This window comes from Rissa tridactyla, chromosome 8 (assembly GCF_028500815.1).
Source record: "Rissa tridactyla isolate bRisTri1 chromosome 8, bRisTri1.patW.cur.20221130, whole genome shotgun sequence".
Classification (NCBI taxonomy): Eukaryota; Metazoa; Chordata; class Aves; order Charadriiformes; family Laridae; genus Rissa; species Rissa tridactyla.
The window spans coordinates 38,890,033-38,908,232 of record NC_071473.1 but is presented as its reverse complement, the minus strand read 5'-3'; the positions used below and the strand labels follow the sequence as shown (position 1 = coordinate 38,908,232).

Genomic DNA, 18,200 nt, shown 5'->3' with positions numbered 1-18,200 from the left:
CAAAACCGTCCCCTCAACAAAATCCTAGCAGAAGCCATGGGAAAGGCATCAGAGTTATTTGCAGTGAGACATTGTCAATGACAAGCTACGCAGTTCAATGAAGCCTACAAAGACAGTGCTTCAAAAGCAGCAGCATGACCTTCAGGCAACCTAACTTCCGTAGCAAACATCCAAGTGAAAAGTTGAAATAAAAACACTTCTTGAATGTTAATGTCTTAAGATGGAGACACTAAATACTGTTTCTGGCAGAACTTGAAATCAAGAGGAAAATCTAAGTAAAAGTATTCTGAGATTAATACTAATGTGAGGACAAATACCATCTAGAAGAATATATTCTACTGCTTTGTACAATTTCTAAATATGCTCTTACAAATTATCCCATTTTCCAACCTGTTCTAATACCCTAGCAGTAAATTTGGTCAAGATAAATTTAGATTAAGTGACTGCAGAAATTGGGGATGAAAAGGCAAAAGAGATCTTTAAGTGCACTAGTCGGTCCTTTTTTTCTTCTAACTGTACCAAAGAAGAACTAATAGTCAAAATAGAGAACCTACTGAAAAACTACTGAAATTTAAAAAAGCTATATGATTAATGGAATCAATTAATCTAAATCTTTGAGCAGGTTTAGATAACCAAGGATTGAAAGGAAAAAAAAAATCTTTAAAATTGTCAAGTTTTTCCTTTTGTACTGTAAGCTTTTGGAACATGTTTCATGGTGTGGACACAGTAGGAATTGAGGGCCGTTCCCTTTTAGGATCTGCACCTGAAGATAACTGAGGACATGGTGCAGTTGACCTTCTCCAAACCTATAGCTCAAAAGAGCACTTAACTGTTAGAAATTCACAACCATACAGAAGCCCAGTGAATGGGCAACAACAGCTGGGAATGTTCTTATGTTTGCTAAATTTGAATGCTCATGGAGATAATATGGACTCCTGTGCTAACGAAGTTAATCTCCTCACACCCCTGTAGTAGGACAAGTCATTTAAACAATTCTTGTTTTGGCATTTTAAACAGTGGGAAAGAGAAAATAGCTTTGCTCTGGTCTTGCAGTCAATTAACTGATCTGTGTGTGGGAAGAAATGGCAGGAGAGGGTCTAAAGCAGCATGACTTATGTTAGTTGTAACCTGTTTAAAAATCCTTTTTCTTTTTTTTTTTTTTTAACTTATTTGTCAGTCAGCGTTCAAATGTGAAGGTATTAATACTGGCCATCATAGATTGAGACATGCTATTTGTGCAATTTTATGTCTAAAGCTAGATTAGTCTTCGTTCTCTATGTCCAACTATATCCAAAGTACAGTATTAGGACCTTCATTACAGAAAAGAAATAAATAATCAAAGTACTATTATCACCTAAGCTCTTCCCCCATTTACGAGGAAATTCCAGTTTGAAATTTCTCACAGATACTTTTCTTGCAGCTTCCTCCTGCCGCACGCTTACGGTACTGCTATATTCCATTCACTTTAGTTGACTGTCATTATCCGCTGACAAAACAATTATACTGCAGGATCCGTGAAAAGAAAGTAGTTCCATAAGCGCACAATATAATTTCATCTATCAGTTACTGGAGACCACTTCCATGAGTCTCAGGTCAATGCAACTTACCTGATATAATATACAAAATTTATGACTACTTGTAGTAGTACTTAAAAGCACATTTTGTCATTCAGCTGTGACAGTATTTCATATTTGAAGAACAGCAGTGGCTTTACTTACCCTGGACTTGAGGGAACCTTCCCAATTTTCATCCACATACCTCTAGGACGGCTCCTGCATAAAGCTGTAATAATAAATAGAAGCTGTTAAGATCAAAAATCTAAATTACTAGTTTACTTATGCTGTGTTATCTGCTGAACTATCTTTCTTTGAGGAGACAATTCGCTATTGTGTTGATGGTAACTCCAGAGAAAAAAGATCACAACTCCAGACTTGTCTCCGATTTATGCGACGACTGACTGCTGAAATACATGATAATTTCCACTCATTATATTGAAAATGTAAAAACAGGAAAAAGATGATCATTTGAGATATACTGTTGCTGGAAGCAAAGCCTCAATGTTTTTGTTTTTGTTTTTTTTTAAATGCAATTGGACATGTTACAATGGGAATTATGGACTAGTAATAGGAAAACTATTTCTTCCTCCCCAAAGATGCTTAGAAAGTCCCATTAAGTGACATTTTAGTTTCCATTTTAAACTTCACTTGGACAGTGAAATACTGTTTATAATAAAGATAAGGCAGTGACTTTAGACTTCTCATTTGGGCCAACAAGTAGTATTTTACTGCAGTTAACTGTGATCACAGAAAGAGGACAGATCACATTAACAGGCCTATGGCTGAAGTAAAACATACAAGCTGGACTAACTTTGATACTTGCACTGAGATGTCAGTCACTTCTGTCAGCTATGCAAGATTTTCAGATTCAATGTTCTTAAAGCAAAGCATAAGTTCATTTCAGTTTTATGTAGTATCTAAATAAAAAACAACTATTGATCTTGTATACTGTCATATGTTTTTAAACTTTAGGGTTGGTTTTTTTTGGCAACATGCAATTGATTCTATAGTTTGCTGAATCTGAAATATAAATTAACAGCATATTTTTTTGGCTACTAAAATAGAACTTCATGCCATTTTAATCTTACATATGGTGGTCAATACCATATAACAAATCTTGTCCTTCTAATGATGAAACTCAACTGTTTATAGAGAAGTTGACAGAATAAGCTTAAGTTAAAAATTTTTAATTCAATTCAATGCCTTCCATAAACAATTAACACCTCTGCTTTCTTTTTTTTTTTTGGGAAGTGTTTTCGCAACAAACGTGCGAGTCAGGACATAGAAAAATATAACTCTACTGGAATGAAGAAAATTCACATTTCACTTAAATAGGAATCATCAATACATGTAATTAAAAAATAATCTTTCACTATGACATTTAATGAGTACTAACCTCTCTGAAAAAGGAGTGACAAGTCATAAAAGCAAACCACACACACTACGACAGAAATCTTGAAGGCAATTTTATTCACACTTTGTCACCTATCTACGTAGGCTTTATGGACAGCCAGGAATACATCTTCATTTCAGACTATGAATCTTCTGGATTCAGGATCAACTCAATATTTGCCTAAATACCACAAATTAGAACGTAAGAAATACCCTAATCATTTGCAGGGAAATTACAACTTCTTTCCTAACATGAACTAATCAGGAATCATTACTTCCACAGGAAATAGAACTAAAAACGTTACATTATCTGTTCAGAACAGCATTTCAGAAATTTGCTTAAATACATTTACATTTTCAACTAGACATTAGACTTAAGTCTAAAACTAAGATTTGACTGTTAAAACCCAGAACTGCTATGAAACAATACTCAAGAGATCAAAAATACCAGATTTTTTTAAAGCATTTTTTTCACCACCCAAACGAAGATTTTAATTAAAAAAAGCACTGATAAACAGCTCAGATACTAGCTTGCATAATTAAAGCTCCTCTGGACTTAAAGCATGAAATAATTACAAAGATGGAGGAAACGTGGAATAGTGAGATTATAAACTTCACTTATGTTGTCTCTCTTCATTATTCTTTAAAAAATGTTCAACAACAATTTATCAGCAATCCTAGATTTAGATATTAGTTTGCACACTAATACACTGAACATTTCTACTGGGGCTCTGATACTGACAGTTTTCTGCATTTGTCTATCAAGAAGTTAGTATGAAAAAGTAGACAAAGGAATAAATAGCCTATTTCTATCTAGTTAACTGATTATTTTATATATGTGTATAAAGAACTAAGTACACCCAAATTTCGGACAATGGTAAAACGACCATTTGAATTCTCATTACTGCAAATCATTCTTACAGTTTATTTCTTCCTTTCAAACAAGGATTTCTGTGGAACAAGATCACTGTAGAAATGTAAAATATGTAAGACAGCTTGTAATTACAAAGTACTCCCAGTTTGTAACGCCTAGCCAATATTTGATAAAAGTAAATTTTAACAAAGAAAACGGCTCAATCATTGATGTCTATATTTTGAACTTATAACTCTGCCGTAATTGAAGCCCAACTGGGCTGGTACAAAAATGTTCAGATTCATGCTGGGACAAACAGCTGCTCTCTAGATGACTAGACAAGAAAAAAAAGAAAAATCAATTGGCTTCATTTATAACTCTAAACAAAGGTGTCTTTTGCAAGAAACACAGGTTTATTTGCATCGCTTAGCCCACAACAAAAGCATACTTGTTAATATCTACTGCTGCCACCATCCCATCATGTCCAAAGCAGATGGCCTCCAACCTTCCTCGTGAAGGCATTTACTGTGTTCAAGTATTACTAAGAATGACATGTACCACTCAGGCTGGAGGCATACAAACATGACGAGTCAGTTCATTATACAATGCTTAACTCGTAAGTTAGTTCATTTTAAAATAATGCTTCACTTTAGTGAAGCTCATGAAAATGAGTTAAGTACTACAAGCAATGAAATAAAGACTCTTTAAAGAATTACTAGTGTCCATTTTAACATCAAAAACAAGTGCTGTCATGATTTCCAGGCTAATTCATGTCTACATCTAGAGAAGTAACTTTTTTTAAAAAACATTCTAATAGTATGCTTTCTAAAGCCACTGTGAGAAAATCTCAGCTTTTCCCTCATCTTTTACAAAGCATCAACTTGAGTTAAATTTCATTCAAAATGTTTTTGTAAGCACCTGTATGTCTTGTAATAGTTCACACTGATGTAATGAGGATGGCCCTCCACAGCTGAGAGGAGGAAAACCACAATCAGTCATGCCTCCTTATTGCTGAAGGAAAGTGGTAATTACAAGAGAAAAAACCACCATTTACATAAGAATAGTTAAAAATACGTATTGTAAAAATAATTGTTCCAGCAATTAAAACCAAGGAACCTTAACTTAGGTGAAGGAAAACATTTCACCTGTTATTAGAAAGCAATTAAAGTTATTTCTGCAAGACAAAATTCCAGTGGTGCTTCATTTATAAATAGATACGGTATTGTTATCACAGTTACGGTGAAAACTCCAGAAGAAAAGTTGCATTCCTGCTATGAAGCTGCTATAGAACTGTTAGTGTTTACAACCAAACAGGAACTCAGACCAAACCGAACTGAAAAAATGGTACTTAACAGAGATTGCTCCTTAATCATAATAAAATGGTGTTAAATCAAAGACGACAAAAAAAAAAAAAGTTTTGTAAAATACAATAAATTATCTTTAATTTTACTTCTATAGCACCTATACTTTGCACACTGGTTTATTCCAACTACTGACTAAGCCTGACCCTGCCCAGGTTACAAAGTGCCACTCAAGCTGCATTTGTACAGCTGTTTGTAATCAGCTGAAAAAAATTAAAGTACCATAATGTAGTAAAGCATGCAATGAAACAGGCTGTTAAGATAAAGCCACACAACGGCAAATCGCTATCTTACGGTATCTGGATTCTCCGATATCTGCATATTTTCCTCTCCTAGTATCAAATGGTTTAAAAAAATAAAAGTTCAGCTCTGAGAACAAGCAGTAAAACACAGCTTATGAATACTGCTAGAACTCTGGAATTTTCACTTGCCTCAGGTGCAAGACAGCCTTCCACTAAATATTTACCAAAAACTAATCTCTTTCCAATGCAAACAATTTTTGTTTTTATGAAATTCACTGTAACTTTGATTTCATATTACTACATAAGCAGATCTGCCAAAGAAACCTCCTCATCCCCTATCAACTCACACTATTGTTTTACTTCAAAGAAAAGTCAGGAAAAACACAGATATTATTATTCTTGTTGGCAAAAGTTGATTGTTATGTGCAAACTGGTATTCTTTTAAAACAGGGTGCATGATCTCTTTTTTTGAAAGGCATGCAAATTAATTTTTAGTGTGTCTCACCCACCCAGGAAGCAAAAAAACAAGTTAATAATTGATATTTGTTCTTCTGAGAACTGAAGCCACAAAGAAAAGAGATTTTGGTGCAAGTTTCTTTTGCTCTTCCCTAAACTCTTATAACTACCAATTCATTTGTTACTTTTATTAGAAAAATAGATTAGTTAAAATAAGGAATATACACTGAGACATAAACTATAAAATATTTTCTCTTCTCAGGGGGAGAGAATGCAGGGTATTTGTATGGACAGCTGGAAGTTTTCAAAATCACTCTAGTCTTCCCGTTCCCTGAAAAACCAGGGAGAATCCGTGGGTTAGCAGAGAGCAGTCAGGGAAGCCTCACTGCCCGGAACGTTATGAATTACTGCTCTGTACTGCAGAAAGCCAATAAAGTCATTGCTACACACACATCATTCCGAACTGATGTCATCAGCAAATTTAGCAACAAAGAAACTGTTCCCATTCACAACTCATTATCCTGTGAAGAGTTTGGAAACAAAGAGTCAAACAGTCAAAAAACAGTTACTGATGAATTAGTCCTATTCCTGTGATTAGTACTATGTATTACAGGCAAATTCCTCTGCACAAAACTGAAGCAGAATCTAAGTGCTCATTTATTTGCGGCGAAGGAAATTCCAACTGAATATAAGAGCGAAAAAAGCCACAATGAGGGTGTTTAAGCACTGAAATAATTTACTAAGAAAGGCTGTAGAATCTGTAGCCTTGCAGATCTTCAAAACTTTGAGTTCTGCTTTGAGTAGGAGATTCAGCTTTTTTTTATACTGTATGTACATAACATAGCTGTGCATTACTATTACAATCTTCAGCATATGGGAAATGTGTCATCCATCTATGTGTTTTATTCTTAGTGTTAAACAATCTCCTCTTTGCAGTATTATGTAAACATTTTTGCTCTTTAAATCCAACAACCATAAAAAACGCCAAAACAACTCCCCTCCTGGCAGAGCATTTTTATTAACACTGCTCTCTGAAATGGTTTGGTCTAAGGTGGTGTGAGCAAGAGATCAGGCACAAGGGTGAGAGAGAACATGCAGAAGCTGAGAAACCATCAACTTTAGACCTCTGCAGCTGTAGCATGGATTAGGGGGTGTGAATGCCCAATTTATTGGGGGGGGGGGGGCGCACAGTAGAATAGAGAAGGGTGGCAGAAAAAGGGCTCATATGTACAGGTGCTCACTTGGACTTAGTGAACAGAATTACGTAATCTAAAAAGTACAGACAGAAAGTTAACAGTTTAAGTTCCAATTTTGGAATACACTGTACAATTAACTTAGCTATCAAACCATCTACTTACCTCTAGAAGTAGAATCCCTGAATATCGTTTATTCTCCAGAATCTATACTTTTATTAAAAAACAAACCACCTTAGAAGGGTTGCAAAGAAAATAACTGAGAACAGAACTCATCAACTGTTTATTTGACTTCGCACATTTAAGTAATTTGTAGACTGTGTACTCTTTGAAGTTGTTTCAACAAATGTAAAGTCAAATGCCAGTACTTTATCTAGATGTGTATCCAGATGAAGGTCAGACTTAATTCGCTAATTAATTCACATTCACCAGCACAGATGCACATCAACAACTTTAACTCACATTTAGCAAATTCACATTTATACTTTCCCTAACCGTTTCTTTTTCACTGATAAGACTAGAAAGAGGTCTTCCATAGGTAAGGCTTGCCCTACTACAGACAGATAATGTATTTTATCTTAGTGTACCTGACAGAGACGAACCTTTGGTGAATCTGATCCAAACAAAAGATGGTAAATTTCTGTCTTAGGACACTGACTAGCTAGCTGCACCTTCCTTATCTAGGACTACTGTTTGTCAACATTAATTTTCATTGCTGATAACATCATGTACAGAATGAAGGAAGGCAAAGAGTGTACACGGTAAAGTTCTTGAGAAGGACATCCACTTCATCACATTCTTAGTGCAAGGAATGGCTGTGCATAATATTCTGAAGCAACAGTACTCCAATAAGAGACTTCCTCAATTAGCAAGAACACAATCATCTCAATTCCCCAACTTCCCTATCAATATTCCTCATAAAATTATTCCTTTGTGAACTGTATGGGACAATTTTTAGTTAAAAACAAACTTTGAAGGGAGATCATTTGACATATAAGCCTTAATTGCAGAGTTCTCATTATTTACTTGAGTGTTAAATCTGCTGTCATTGAATTATGCTATTTTTAATAGTCTCACTTGGTAAGAAACAATGAACATGAACCATTTTTATATAGCATGTTAGAAATAAGGATTACGGCTATGTAAAAGCACAATTTAATTTTTACAAGGCAGACAAAAGATTTTATAGAACACATCAAAAGACAGAAAAAGCTGGAGTTTTTGAGAAACAGCTACAAGTAAACTAAAATTCTAATTCATTTATACAAGTATTGATATGACTTACACTTACACTTACATTTACACCACCGAGATGTCAGTGAATTCTAAATAGTTCTCTATTTGTGCCCATTGAGTTAAAAACCTAGAGATGAGACTGCTTCACTGGAACTATCATATTAAGAGCCTCTGGCGGAAGAAGCAGGCAGCCAACAGTAATTTTTGAGAGTAGCACTTTAATTAGTGAAATGAAAAGAAAAAAAAACAACCTGAAAAATGAAACTAAATTGGGTCACACAAGAGTAGCCTAGAGCATTAAAAGCACTTAAAGTTATTCCAGTTTCAGTAATTATTGTGAGTTTTGTAAACTATTTTGAGTTTTAAACAGTAAGTCTGAAAAAGAATGTCACCTTATTCCTCCTTGTAATTCATACAAGCACATTTAAAGGTCTGTACATGTAAAAAGGTGGAGTTTTAAGGGAACTTTCAATTTGATTTTTTTTTTATTAAAAGTCGCACACAGTCATAATTACAGTGGACAGGTTTATTACTAATATTACACTAAATATTTATTTCACTTCCAGAAGGGGTCTGACACTAACTCCACCCAAAGAACTGATTTTAAATTATGGTCAAACTACATAATGAAGAGAATACAAGTATTATCCATTAGGATTAAAACAACCTGTTCTGAGGAACAGTTTCTGCATATATGCTCATCTCCTACCCTATAATGTTTAAAGGCCTAAGTGACAATTTTGTTGTGAGTGACAGATAAGGCAGACTACAGAAAACTGAATTTGTACAGGCACGTTTTTTACTTTTCAGTGAAATTAAGAGTCACCTTTTCTTCAGATTAGACCAAACTGAACGTTAGCAGCTATTTTTACATGGGTTAAATAATTCACTCTTCTTTTCTATATCCTCCTGCACCTCTGTATTTTTCAGTGACAAATGAATAGTGTGATACTATGCAGAAACAGGTGGCTGATGTGGAAGAAGGGGTCAGAGCCCAGGCCTCACTTTCAACAGACTAGAAGTTCTGTGGTTTTACAGTGTTGAAACAGGCTGAATCATTCATGTCTTAAAGTGACTTCCCACAATATCAAATAACAAGGACTTGCAAGGAAAAGAATTTCAGCTTGATGCAGTGAAAACGTGATATGATCTTCCTGCAGAAATGTCAACGTACCTGGTTAAGTACAGCATTAATTACAATGCAACACCTAGGGAACAGGTCTGCAACATGCTTAGCTGCCACATGTTTTGATCAATCTAACTGCAATGAAGACATGCTTACCCTACTGGCCAGTGGAAATCCAGAATAAAACTCTAGGAAAGGTTCCTCTGCTATGCTTTGACTTTTCTCCCCCCTTTTCCAGAGTGTTTTAGTATGCATTCTTAGGATTTTCTCCACAGCTAGCTCCCTGGTTTCAGCATTTTTCAAAGTGTTGAGAAAAAACAATACTTACTAAAGGTCACTAAATACCATGACTTTCTAAATCTCATCCATTCTTTTTGTCTACAGCAAATGGGGTTATGTCCATAGACTTGCATAAACTTTCAAACAGCTGTCATAAATGCTGAAAATCATTTTAGGTTAGGTAGGATGTAGAACGGGGATCTGAACGTAAAGCAACCTTAGGATAGGCTTTAAAATTTTTTTGCAAAAAGAAATAGCCAAAGTTTAAGCTGACAACATTTAATTCAGGTCAATATTTCAGAATACTTTCATGTCAAAATGGAAGGAAACTTTTATATTTGCTAGTGCGGGAAGAACGCCAAGTTGGAAACTTCCCCTCTTACAGTACAATAATCAATTTCAAGCTCCTGAAGTTATTTATATTGTTACATCTAGTACAAGTCTGGTGAAAAATAATCCTAAATTTTTCATTATCTTAGCAATGCAGAGGCCAGGTATTCCAATAAATTAGTAAACCATGCTTTGACAGCTTATCATATTTTGACAATCCTGATGTGCACAAGAAAGTTGCTAAAAATCTCAGGATTTTAGATGTTTTTGCTCAAATTTGTACAGTGCAGCAGTTTTTACCCATCTCTATGTTACTTTAAAGGTATGCGTATAGACTTCTGTATCATTGTGTTTGCCTTGCTTTACAGTAGAATCATAAACTATTTAGAAATGGCGTATGATAGACACATGTCTATCATGTTACCTATGTGTGATGATACCCATGACAACTTGCCGTCTAAACCATCCATTTTCATGTTTCAAATTTCCTAGCCAACTTTTGCTTCCACCTGATGTCAGGTTATCTAATTCACCAAACACCGTAACATTACAACATGACAAATACTTGACAGCAGAAATTTAAAATGCTGAAGCTCAACGCATCTTAGTGAGCAAAATATATTTCAAAGCTCCGTTTAGAAATATTGATGACTTTTAAAGGTTGTAGCAATCCTGCACAGTGCAACTGTGAAATTTAATGTATTGCAAATTTCATCACAGAGCTGATTCTTAAAATCAATTTGGATTTTGACATGCATATATTGTTGAGATAAATCTAAGATTATAATATACAATTAATGGAATATGCTTAGAGCTATGTCTGAAATGATCACACAGCATAAGTGAAGCTGCAGATGGAGCGTGGCTATTTTCAGCTGCTGCAAAATATGGACAATCTCTCCTGCTACTACAATTTCACGCACAGTTAGCTTCACCTCCATTTCATCCTTCTACGTTTTACACACCAGCAGCACTCTGCATCTGACAGACTGAGGCTTAAAACTTGCAGCTGTCTAAAGCAATACTGTTTGAGCTGGCTTCTGAATTAGTCTGAAAGTGAATATAAAATCTCTAGAAGAGAAGACAACCAAAATAATTTTTTCATTTTACCCACAGTACAATTATGAAGTAATTAAAATATTTCACTGGACAGGTGTCAGCAGAAGTTAAGAGCAAGACAAATACTGGGTAACAAGACTACCTCATAGCTATTTTCCGCAATGTCAATTCACAGAATACTGGACCAATAACAAGACCAGGATTAATAAACATTTTTCAAGGATATGAAACAGTTGAAATCTGTAAACATCTCATTTGAGGTTGCACTGATACTATGCAGCACAAAGTATTTTTAGGACTGGGCATATTTCATTCGTGAAAAGTAGCAATGATACATAAAAATTTTCAGATACACATGCTATCCCCCTTATCTTTAATTTTAAATTCTGATTTAAAACTCAGGCGCAAGTCATGCAATAAACTAACTCTTGCTTTCTCCATTTCTAACACTTGCCACATACTTACAAGGCAAATTAACTTAAAATCCCGAAGTCTGTCCTGGAATTCTAATAGTTTGCAAGTCTGTTTGTAGCACAGACTACCAACATGCTGCGTCACATGATGGGAACAAATATCTGCTCACATAATGAACAAGCTAGGTCATCTACTGGAATCATGGTTCAGAAAAAAAAAGATTCCCGTACTTTGAGGATGTTCAAGCATCTACTCACAGCATTAGCAAAAGCCAGAGCACCACTGCCATGGAACTTGGCAACATATAAGGTTGCTAATCAGCAAATCAGACATCTTACATCTAGATGCAGGTTTTTAGATAAAGACTAAAAAAATTATTCAAGCAAGAGGGTATGAAAAAAAAGCACACCACTTTTAGGACTTTCAACATCCATTTGCTCTCGACTATCAAATTTTCGTAAGAAAAAAGATTTCTACAGTAACCTGAAAAAATCTAGGAAAAAGGAAAAAATCTAGGGAAAAGGAAAAAATATAGCAAAAGGCAGCATTCAGTTTTTCTATTCTGCATGTGTATCATGAAAATAATAATTTAGCAAGAAGCTACTATAAATTAGATTGTTAATTTTTATGTAAGAGTAAAATCTTAAGCTCAATTACAGACACCTATTATAACCGGCACTATGTTAAAATACAATTCAATCCAAAATTTAATGATTCTGAATACAATTTGTTAAGATAATATTTGAGGTCCTTTCTCCTGACACTGATTTTCCACTGGCTAGTCTTCAAGGGAAGTTACTCAGTACAAGTTTTACAAAAAATAATAATAATAAAAAAAATAAAATAATCAGTGAATCCAAAATATACATTTCCAAGCAGTGGTTAACAGTATAAAAAATTTCCACCTTCTGAAACAGCATTCAAAAGAATATTAGAAACGATGCTATAATTTAGCACTCAACCATATAAGCATAATGTTAGAACAATCCAATATTTCTATTCACACAGAGAGTACAGAAAGCCTGCATTCAAACCCGGATATGAAAATGCACGAAAATAGAATCATAATCACTTCTACAGTTCAAGCTGATACTTAACATGCTAGCTCCAAATCTCAAGTATTGTTTGTATTAAATTTCTTCAAAAACGTCACAGAAGTAAGAAAAGATAAAATAATAATCAAGATGTACACTGAATTGTGCTATAGCAGCAAGTTGCTCATATTTACTACAAAGCGTAAGCAGAAAATGAAACTGGGCAAGCCAACACAAATAGATGAACAAAACAGCAACTTACACAATCTCTTGGTTCCTATGAATACACAACAAATTCTGGTTCACTGTGAAGGGATTTGTCAAACAACCTTGAGACCCCCGTCAAGCCCTGTGCTATTTGTTCTCCTACGTTCAGCATGACTAAAATAGAAAAACTTTTGAGACTAAAAATATTTACAATGTAAAGCCCTGACCGCAAAATGGCATTTGATTAGTCTTACACAAAAAGTGTGATTATCCACTCGTTGAAATCTAGGTCTGATTCAGGATAATCAGAAAAATATCTATTGATTTAAATTCTGTTTGATCAAATTTTTACTAATGCAATATTTATAATACAAACTAAGTTACATCCTTGACTAAATTACTGATAAATTGATAAAGACATATATTTTCTTCCCCCCTCAGAAGTCACAATGACAAAAATGCAACATAACTCCTCTAGCTTATTTTCCCAACAAATGACAACAGAAATTATCCTGCTCCACAAGTTCTTGTGCTACATCTTATGCACACTGAGGCAAAACTGTAAGAATATTACCTGAGCAAATAAAAGCATCTGCTCCTTATGTGAGCACAGGAAGCCTTGCTACTGTAACCACAACTGTTACTAGTTGTGGTACACAACCACATCTCAGCTGGAGATCCTTTCTTATTTTTCCATTCCCTTCTAATACATTTCATTAGATTTTGTTCTGAAACGTTTCAGCTTTTGTGTGTGTCTATGTATATGTATAGTTATGTACATAGATATATGCATAAAAGAACCAGATCATTTTCCAGAGACAAACTTTTCTTTATAAGATTCATATATCTAGCAAAGAAAAGTCTTAGATACCAAATCCCGTAAGGATTGTACTAAAATATTACTGCAAGCATTCTTTTGTCAATATATGAAACAATACAATTTACAGTCTTACCTGTACCTTAATAGTTTCTCAATATTAAGGAACTAATTATTAATTCTCTGCAAATCTCAAACACTTGCTTCTTGATATTTAATATATTGCACCTAACACTGTAATCAGTGATTTTTTTAAAAAATTATAGGCAGACTTTTTTAATATTATGCTGAATTTAACTGACAGGAAAAACCTGCTAGATTTACTCATTAATTTCATGTTGATGTACCTTAAGCAAGATGATAGATATTGATTTACTACAGATAAAGGGAGGGTTTTGCCTTAGCCTAACTGACTGAAGCACAGCATGGGCTCTGAGCAAGATCATTTCCAATATTTCTAGCTGTTGGAACCTTGTTGCTACCACTGCTGTAGAATGGAGTTGAGCAGCCCTGCTCCTGGCAGGTTCGTGACACTTCAGCAGTTGACCTGACGGCTGCACCAGCCTTTTGCTTCTAGGGACGGAACTGAACTGAACTATCCTGGCCATTACGCTATGGGTCAATGACCACGTAATAGTTGCGATCAAAAACACCACCCTCCTTACCCTCTTTTTTTGTCCACTTCAAATCCCATACACCTTTCAATAAAGTGACAAATCCCGTTAGTCACTTCACACTAGAGAAGGGCTGTCACAGAACCAAAGATTCCTCTGCTCATACAAGGACATTATTTTAGAGCAGTACAGGAAGTCTGCAAATCTAAACCCTATATATATTGGACTATCAAGAAACGTTGCATTTTTCTCTTGAGAGCATAATCCAGATTCTCACATATTTTTAAACTGAAAAGTTTCATAAACATAATGTAAAGTGTTACATTATTCCACCAAGGATTTGGTCCAAAACCCACCTTTCTAGTTTCCAACTGAGCTTCTTCTTGGCAGCACTGCCTGCAGAACGGATCCAACTGATTCAGATTGAACTGTCCAAGAAGGTTGCAAGAACTGCATAGCAAGTTACTGGAGAAGCCCAGTTCTCTGCAAGCTTCTGATGACAACTGTGCTCCATATGCACTTATCTGAAAAATCAATACAACATTATATTTAGTATTAAATTAGTTGTTTAAAAAAGGAAGATTTTAAATACTTTAATGATTAGGAAGAACAACTAAGTCTCTTGTGACTGTTTTACAGTAACGCCTAATGGTCTACCCATAAGCGCAAAACACCACTTTATTTTGAAGAATGGTCTTAAACTAACAGTATATTCTAGACACTCCTAATATGTATATTTTAAGGTATCAGACCTGCCAAAATTCATTTATATACACTTCTGACAACTCTACTGTTTTTCTGTTGCTAGCTCCAAATTAATAAAGAAACCAACATAATGCACCAGCTGAAATGCACATGGCTACAGCTCTCTGAAGCCTGCTCTTTTGAAACAATTTCAGTAAATTTCATATCACCAAAAACACACTTGGAAAATAAGTATAACACATAAGCTTGGGAAAAGCACAAACAGGGAGTGATGAAATAGACCAAACTGCTCAATAAGGCATACAAGTAGGATTTTTATTTCATGATTGCATTAATGTTACACGAAAAAATGGCATACTAAAAGTGGAAGTGTAGATAAAAACCTGCAATTCTGATCTACTAGTAATACATTAGAATAGGCATCTCAATTATATCGCTTCTGTGTAAAACACCAGTTCTGTTTTTAATGAGCAGCAAACACAATTTTACTAACTATCCCAGCACTTAAATGATATTTGGGTTTTGTTTTCACATTCCCAGTTCCCTACCCAGGGATTTCTCACACCCTAGCTTAAAACCTTTCCTTCCACTTGTATGCTGGGAGGGGGGGAAATGAGAAGACACAGTTTTTCCAGATGCTTCTCAGTCTAGGTGAAACACCTTGAGCAAAACCCATAACTTCTAAACCACCAACAAAACAACCAGCAAGCATCTTTGTGTTCAGAGAAGAGTGAGATGATACCAGCAAACTGGACTGGATGATGACAAGACCAAGAGGTAGAAGAATTATGCTGGGCCAAACAGAAAAATACAGAAGAAAAACTAAGTTTGTCCTTCAGCAAATCGGACTCCACATTCACCCACCATTTAGTATACACAGCATACCAAAGTAAGGTAGAGACAAAACCTATTTCCTCCCCTGAAGTGTCCAACCTATAGCCAAACTGATGTGACAGATAGGAAATGTTATGGATTAGGAATTGATATAAAATATATTAGGCACCTTGTTACTCTGTTTCTCTGTATCTGCTAAAAAAGTTAAAGCATGCACAAAAAAGTATAATATACAGAAAACTATTTTGAAATTACTATTCTGTCAGGTGGAAAGCTATTTTTCTTCTTTCTACAGGACACTGTTAAAGTAATTTCCACATATGAGAGCAGGCAAGCAAAAATGGGACCCTATTCCACTGGAATAATCTATTTAATTTATCCTTTCTGAGGGATACTGGCAATAAGAAATATAACACCACCATAGTAGTATAGAAAAATCTAAGGAAGATGCCAAACACTGCCAAAGCTACATTTTAATTATTGTTCACTTATTAAATTAATGATGATGACAGCAACTAGAACAGTTTTCTTGCACTTTGCTGCTTGCCAGATACCCTTTTTATGCTTTACTGTCATCTTTTCCTCACTTTTGAATCTGTTCACCTGGAAGCAAAAATAGCATTACTGGCATTGTCATTTTGCTTCCACCAGCAACACTCCTCACACCTTTCCCCAGCAGAGCTCTAGAGCACATGCATATATAAGGCAAATAATTTCCTGGTTGTTTTTGAGGGTACCAACCAAAAAATAAACAGTGTATGAAAGCAAGTAAAGTCTCCATTACAAGAGAATTCCTCTGTGAATAAGTTCTGGTTACATAGCAACCTCAAAGCAGATTAAGAAAAAAACCACAGGGAGGGAGAGGAGGGGGGCGGGAAAGAGGAAGAAACTGGGTCTCCCAAGTATTTTTCCCCAATTTTTAGTACCATAACTGTTGTACTATCTGAAATAACAAGTATACTAATTATACTATTTATAATTAATGCCTCTGTTTAGGATTATAGAATCATAAAACCATAGAATTGTCAGGGTTGGAAGGGACCTTAAAGATCATCTAGTTCCAACCCCCCTGCCATGGGCAGGGACACCTCCCACTAGATCAGGTTGCTCAGAGCCCCATCCAGCCTGGCCTTAAAAACTTCCAGGGATGGGTCTTCCACCACCTCTCTGGGCAACCTGTTCCAGTGTCTCACCACCCTCATGGTGAAGAACTTCTTCCTAACGTCCAATCTGAACTGACCCATCTCTAGTTTTAATCCATTCCCTCTAGTCCTACCATTACCCGACATCCTAAAAAATCCCTCACCAGCTTTCTTGTAGGCACCCTTAAGATACTGGTAGGCCACAACAAGGCCTCCTCGGAGCCTTCTCTTCGCTAGACTAAGAAGCCTCATATTTCACGAGCTAATTTCCCATCAGGACAAGAAAACTTTAGCTACTTAGCCAGTGATGCACCTCATTTCAGCAGCATGCTCTCCTTTAAAGCTTTGACTACAAATACACGTTATGCAACTGCTTTGCTCTCCCATTAGATAACTTAATATATTAAAGCAAATGCAGCATCGATACAAATCGCTTTAGGAAGTACTTCATAGCTGCTAGAGTGAAACATTTGAATAGGTCTTTTGTATAACCTCATGTGTCTGGAGCTCAGGTGGGTCAGAACTTTAAGGGCATCAGATGCACTAAACCAGAGAAGACTGACCTCTCTGGAAAACCTCAGGGACAGCCTTTCACAGGACAACCTTCAGCTAGAAATCAAAAGCCACCTAGCTTCACTTTGAAGACCCATTCTTAACATTGTACTAAGGATAACCCGGCTCATGAGGTTTACCACAAAACACAAATCCCATTAAAATTGGGCGAGGAAGCCCGTAAATTTATTTCAAGAGTCACTGCAACACGCGCAGTGATCGCCACGCTTCCCGAGCTAAGAGGGCAAGCCGGGACGAGAGAGAAGGCGGAGGGGCGCTGAAGCTTCAAAACGCGGCTCTCGCAGTCTGGAGGCGCAGAGGCGGCGACAGCAGGAGGGAAAAGGGCAGAAGCCTCCGACAAAAGGGGAAAACGAGGCGGCCGCGGAGGCAGGAACGGGACAAGGCACGGGACGACGCCTCGGGGAGGGGATGGGAGGGGATGGGCCGGGCCGGGGCCGCTGCCTCCCGCTGTAGGACACGTCTCGCTCCCGCCCCGCCCCCCCTTACACCCTCTCTCTTTCTCTCAGGAAATCGCAGCCGCGCTCAGCCCCGAGGGCGAATACGCCAGAACGGCCTCTCACCGCCTGCAGCCCCACCAGCAGCCACAACCAGCAACACCCCGCGGCCCTTAGCTCTGCCACCGCCGCCATCTTGGTGCCGGAATGCTCCTGCCAGCGTCGCCGGGAGGCCGCTGGAGGACCTCACCCATCGCGGGTGTCCCACACACCGCCTGACGCGGAAGGGGGTTGACTTGCTCCAAACTCCCGGCACTACAAACAGAAGCAGCTAACTCGGAGC

At 36.6% G+C, this 18,200-nt stretch overlaps 1 protein-coding gene and 1 long non-coding RNA gene across 3 annotated transcripts in view; both read right to left on the bottom strand.

Annotated features, from left to right (window-relative positions):
• The window catches only part of SELENOF (selenoprotein F), a 28,769-nt gene extending 10,635 nt beyond the window's left edge, over positions 1-18,134 (bottom strand). Inside the window, exons 1-3 of one of the 2 annotated variants that reach the window (XM_054213049.1) lie at positions 17,984-18,134; positions 14,526-14,693; positions 1,719-1,782 (exon numbers count right to left, since the gene is read on the bottom strand). In XM_054213049.1, coding sequence (XP_054069024.1) covers positions 1,719-1,782; positions 14,526-14,693; positions 17,984-18,052 — 301 coding nt within the window. In that variant the 5' untranslated portion in view covers positions 18,053-18,134. The remainder of the gene's footprint in view (positions 1-1,718; positions 1,783-14,525; positions 14,694-17,983) is intronic. The other variant, XM_054213047.1, reaches the window with a different exon arrangement.
• Positions 3,010-7,209, bottom strand: LOC128914272 (uncharacterized). Its single transcript, XR_008468227.1, has 2 exons — positions 4,720-7,209; positions 3,010-4,135 (listed from the first exon to the last, which is right to left on the bottom strand). It is a non-coding gene; the product is annotated as an uncharacterized LOC128914272 (long non-coding RNA).
• Positions 18,135-18,200: the final 66 nt, after the last annotated feature.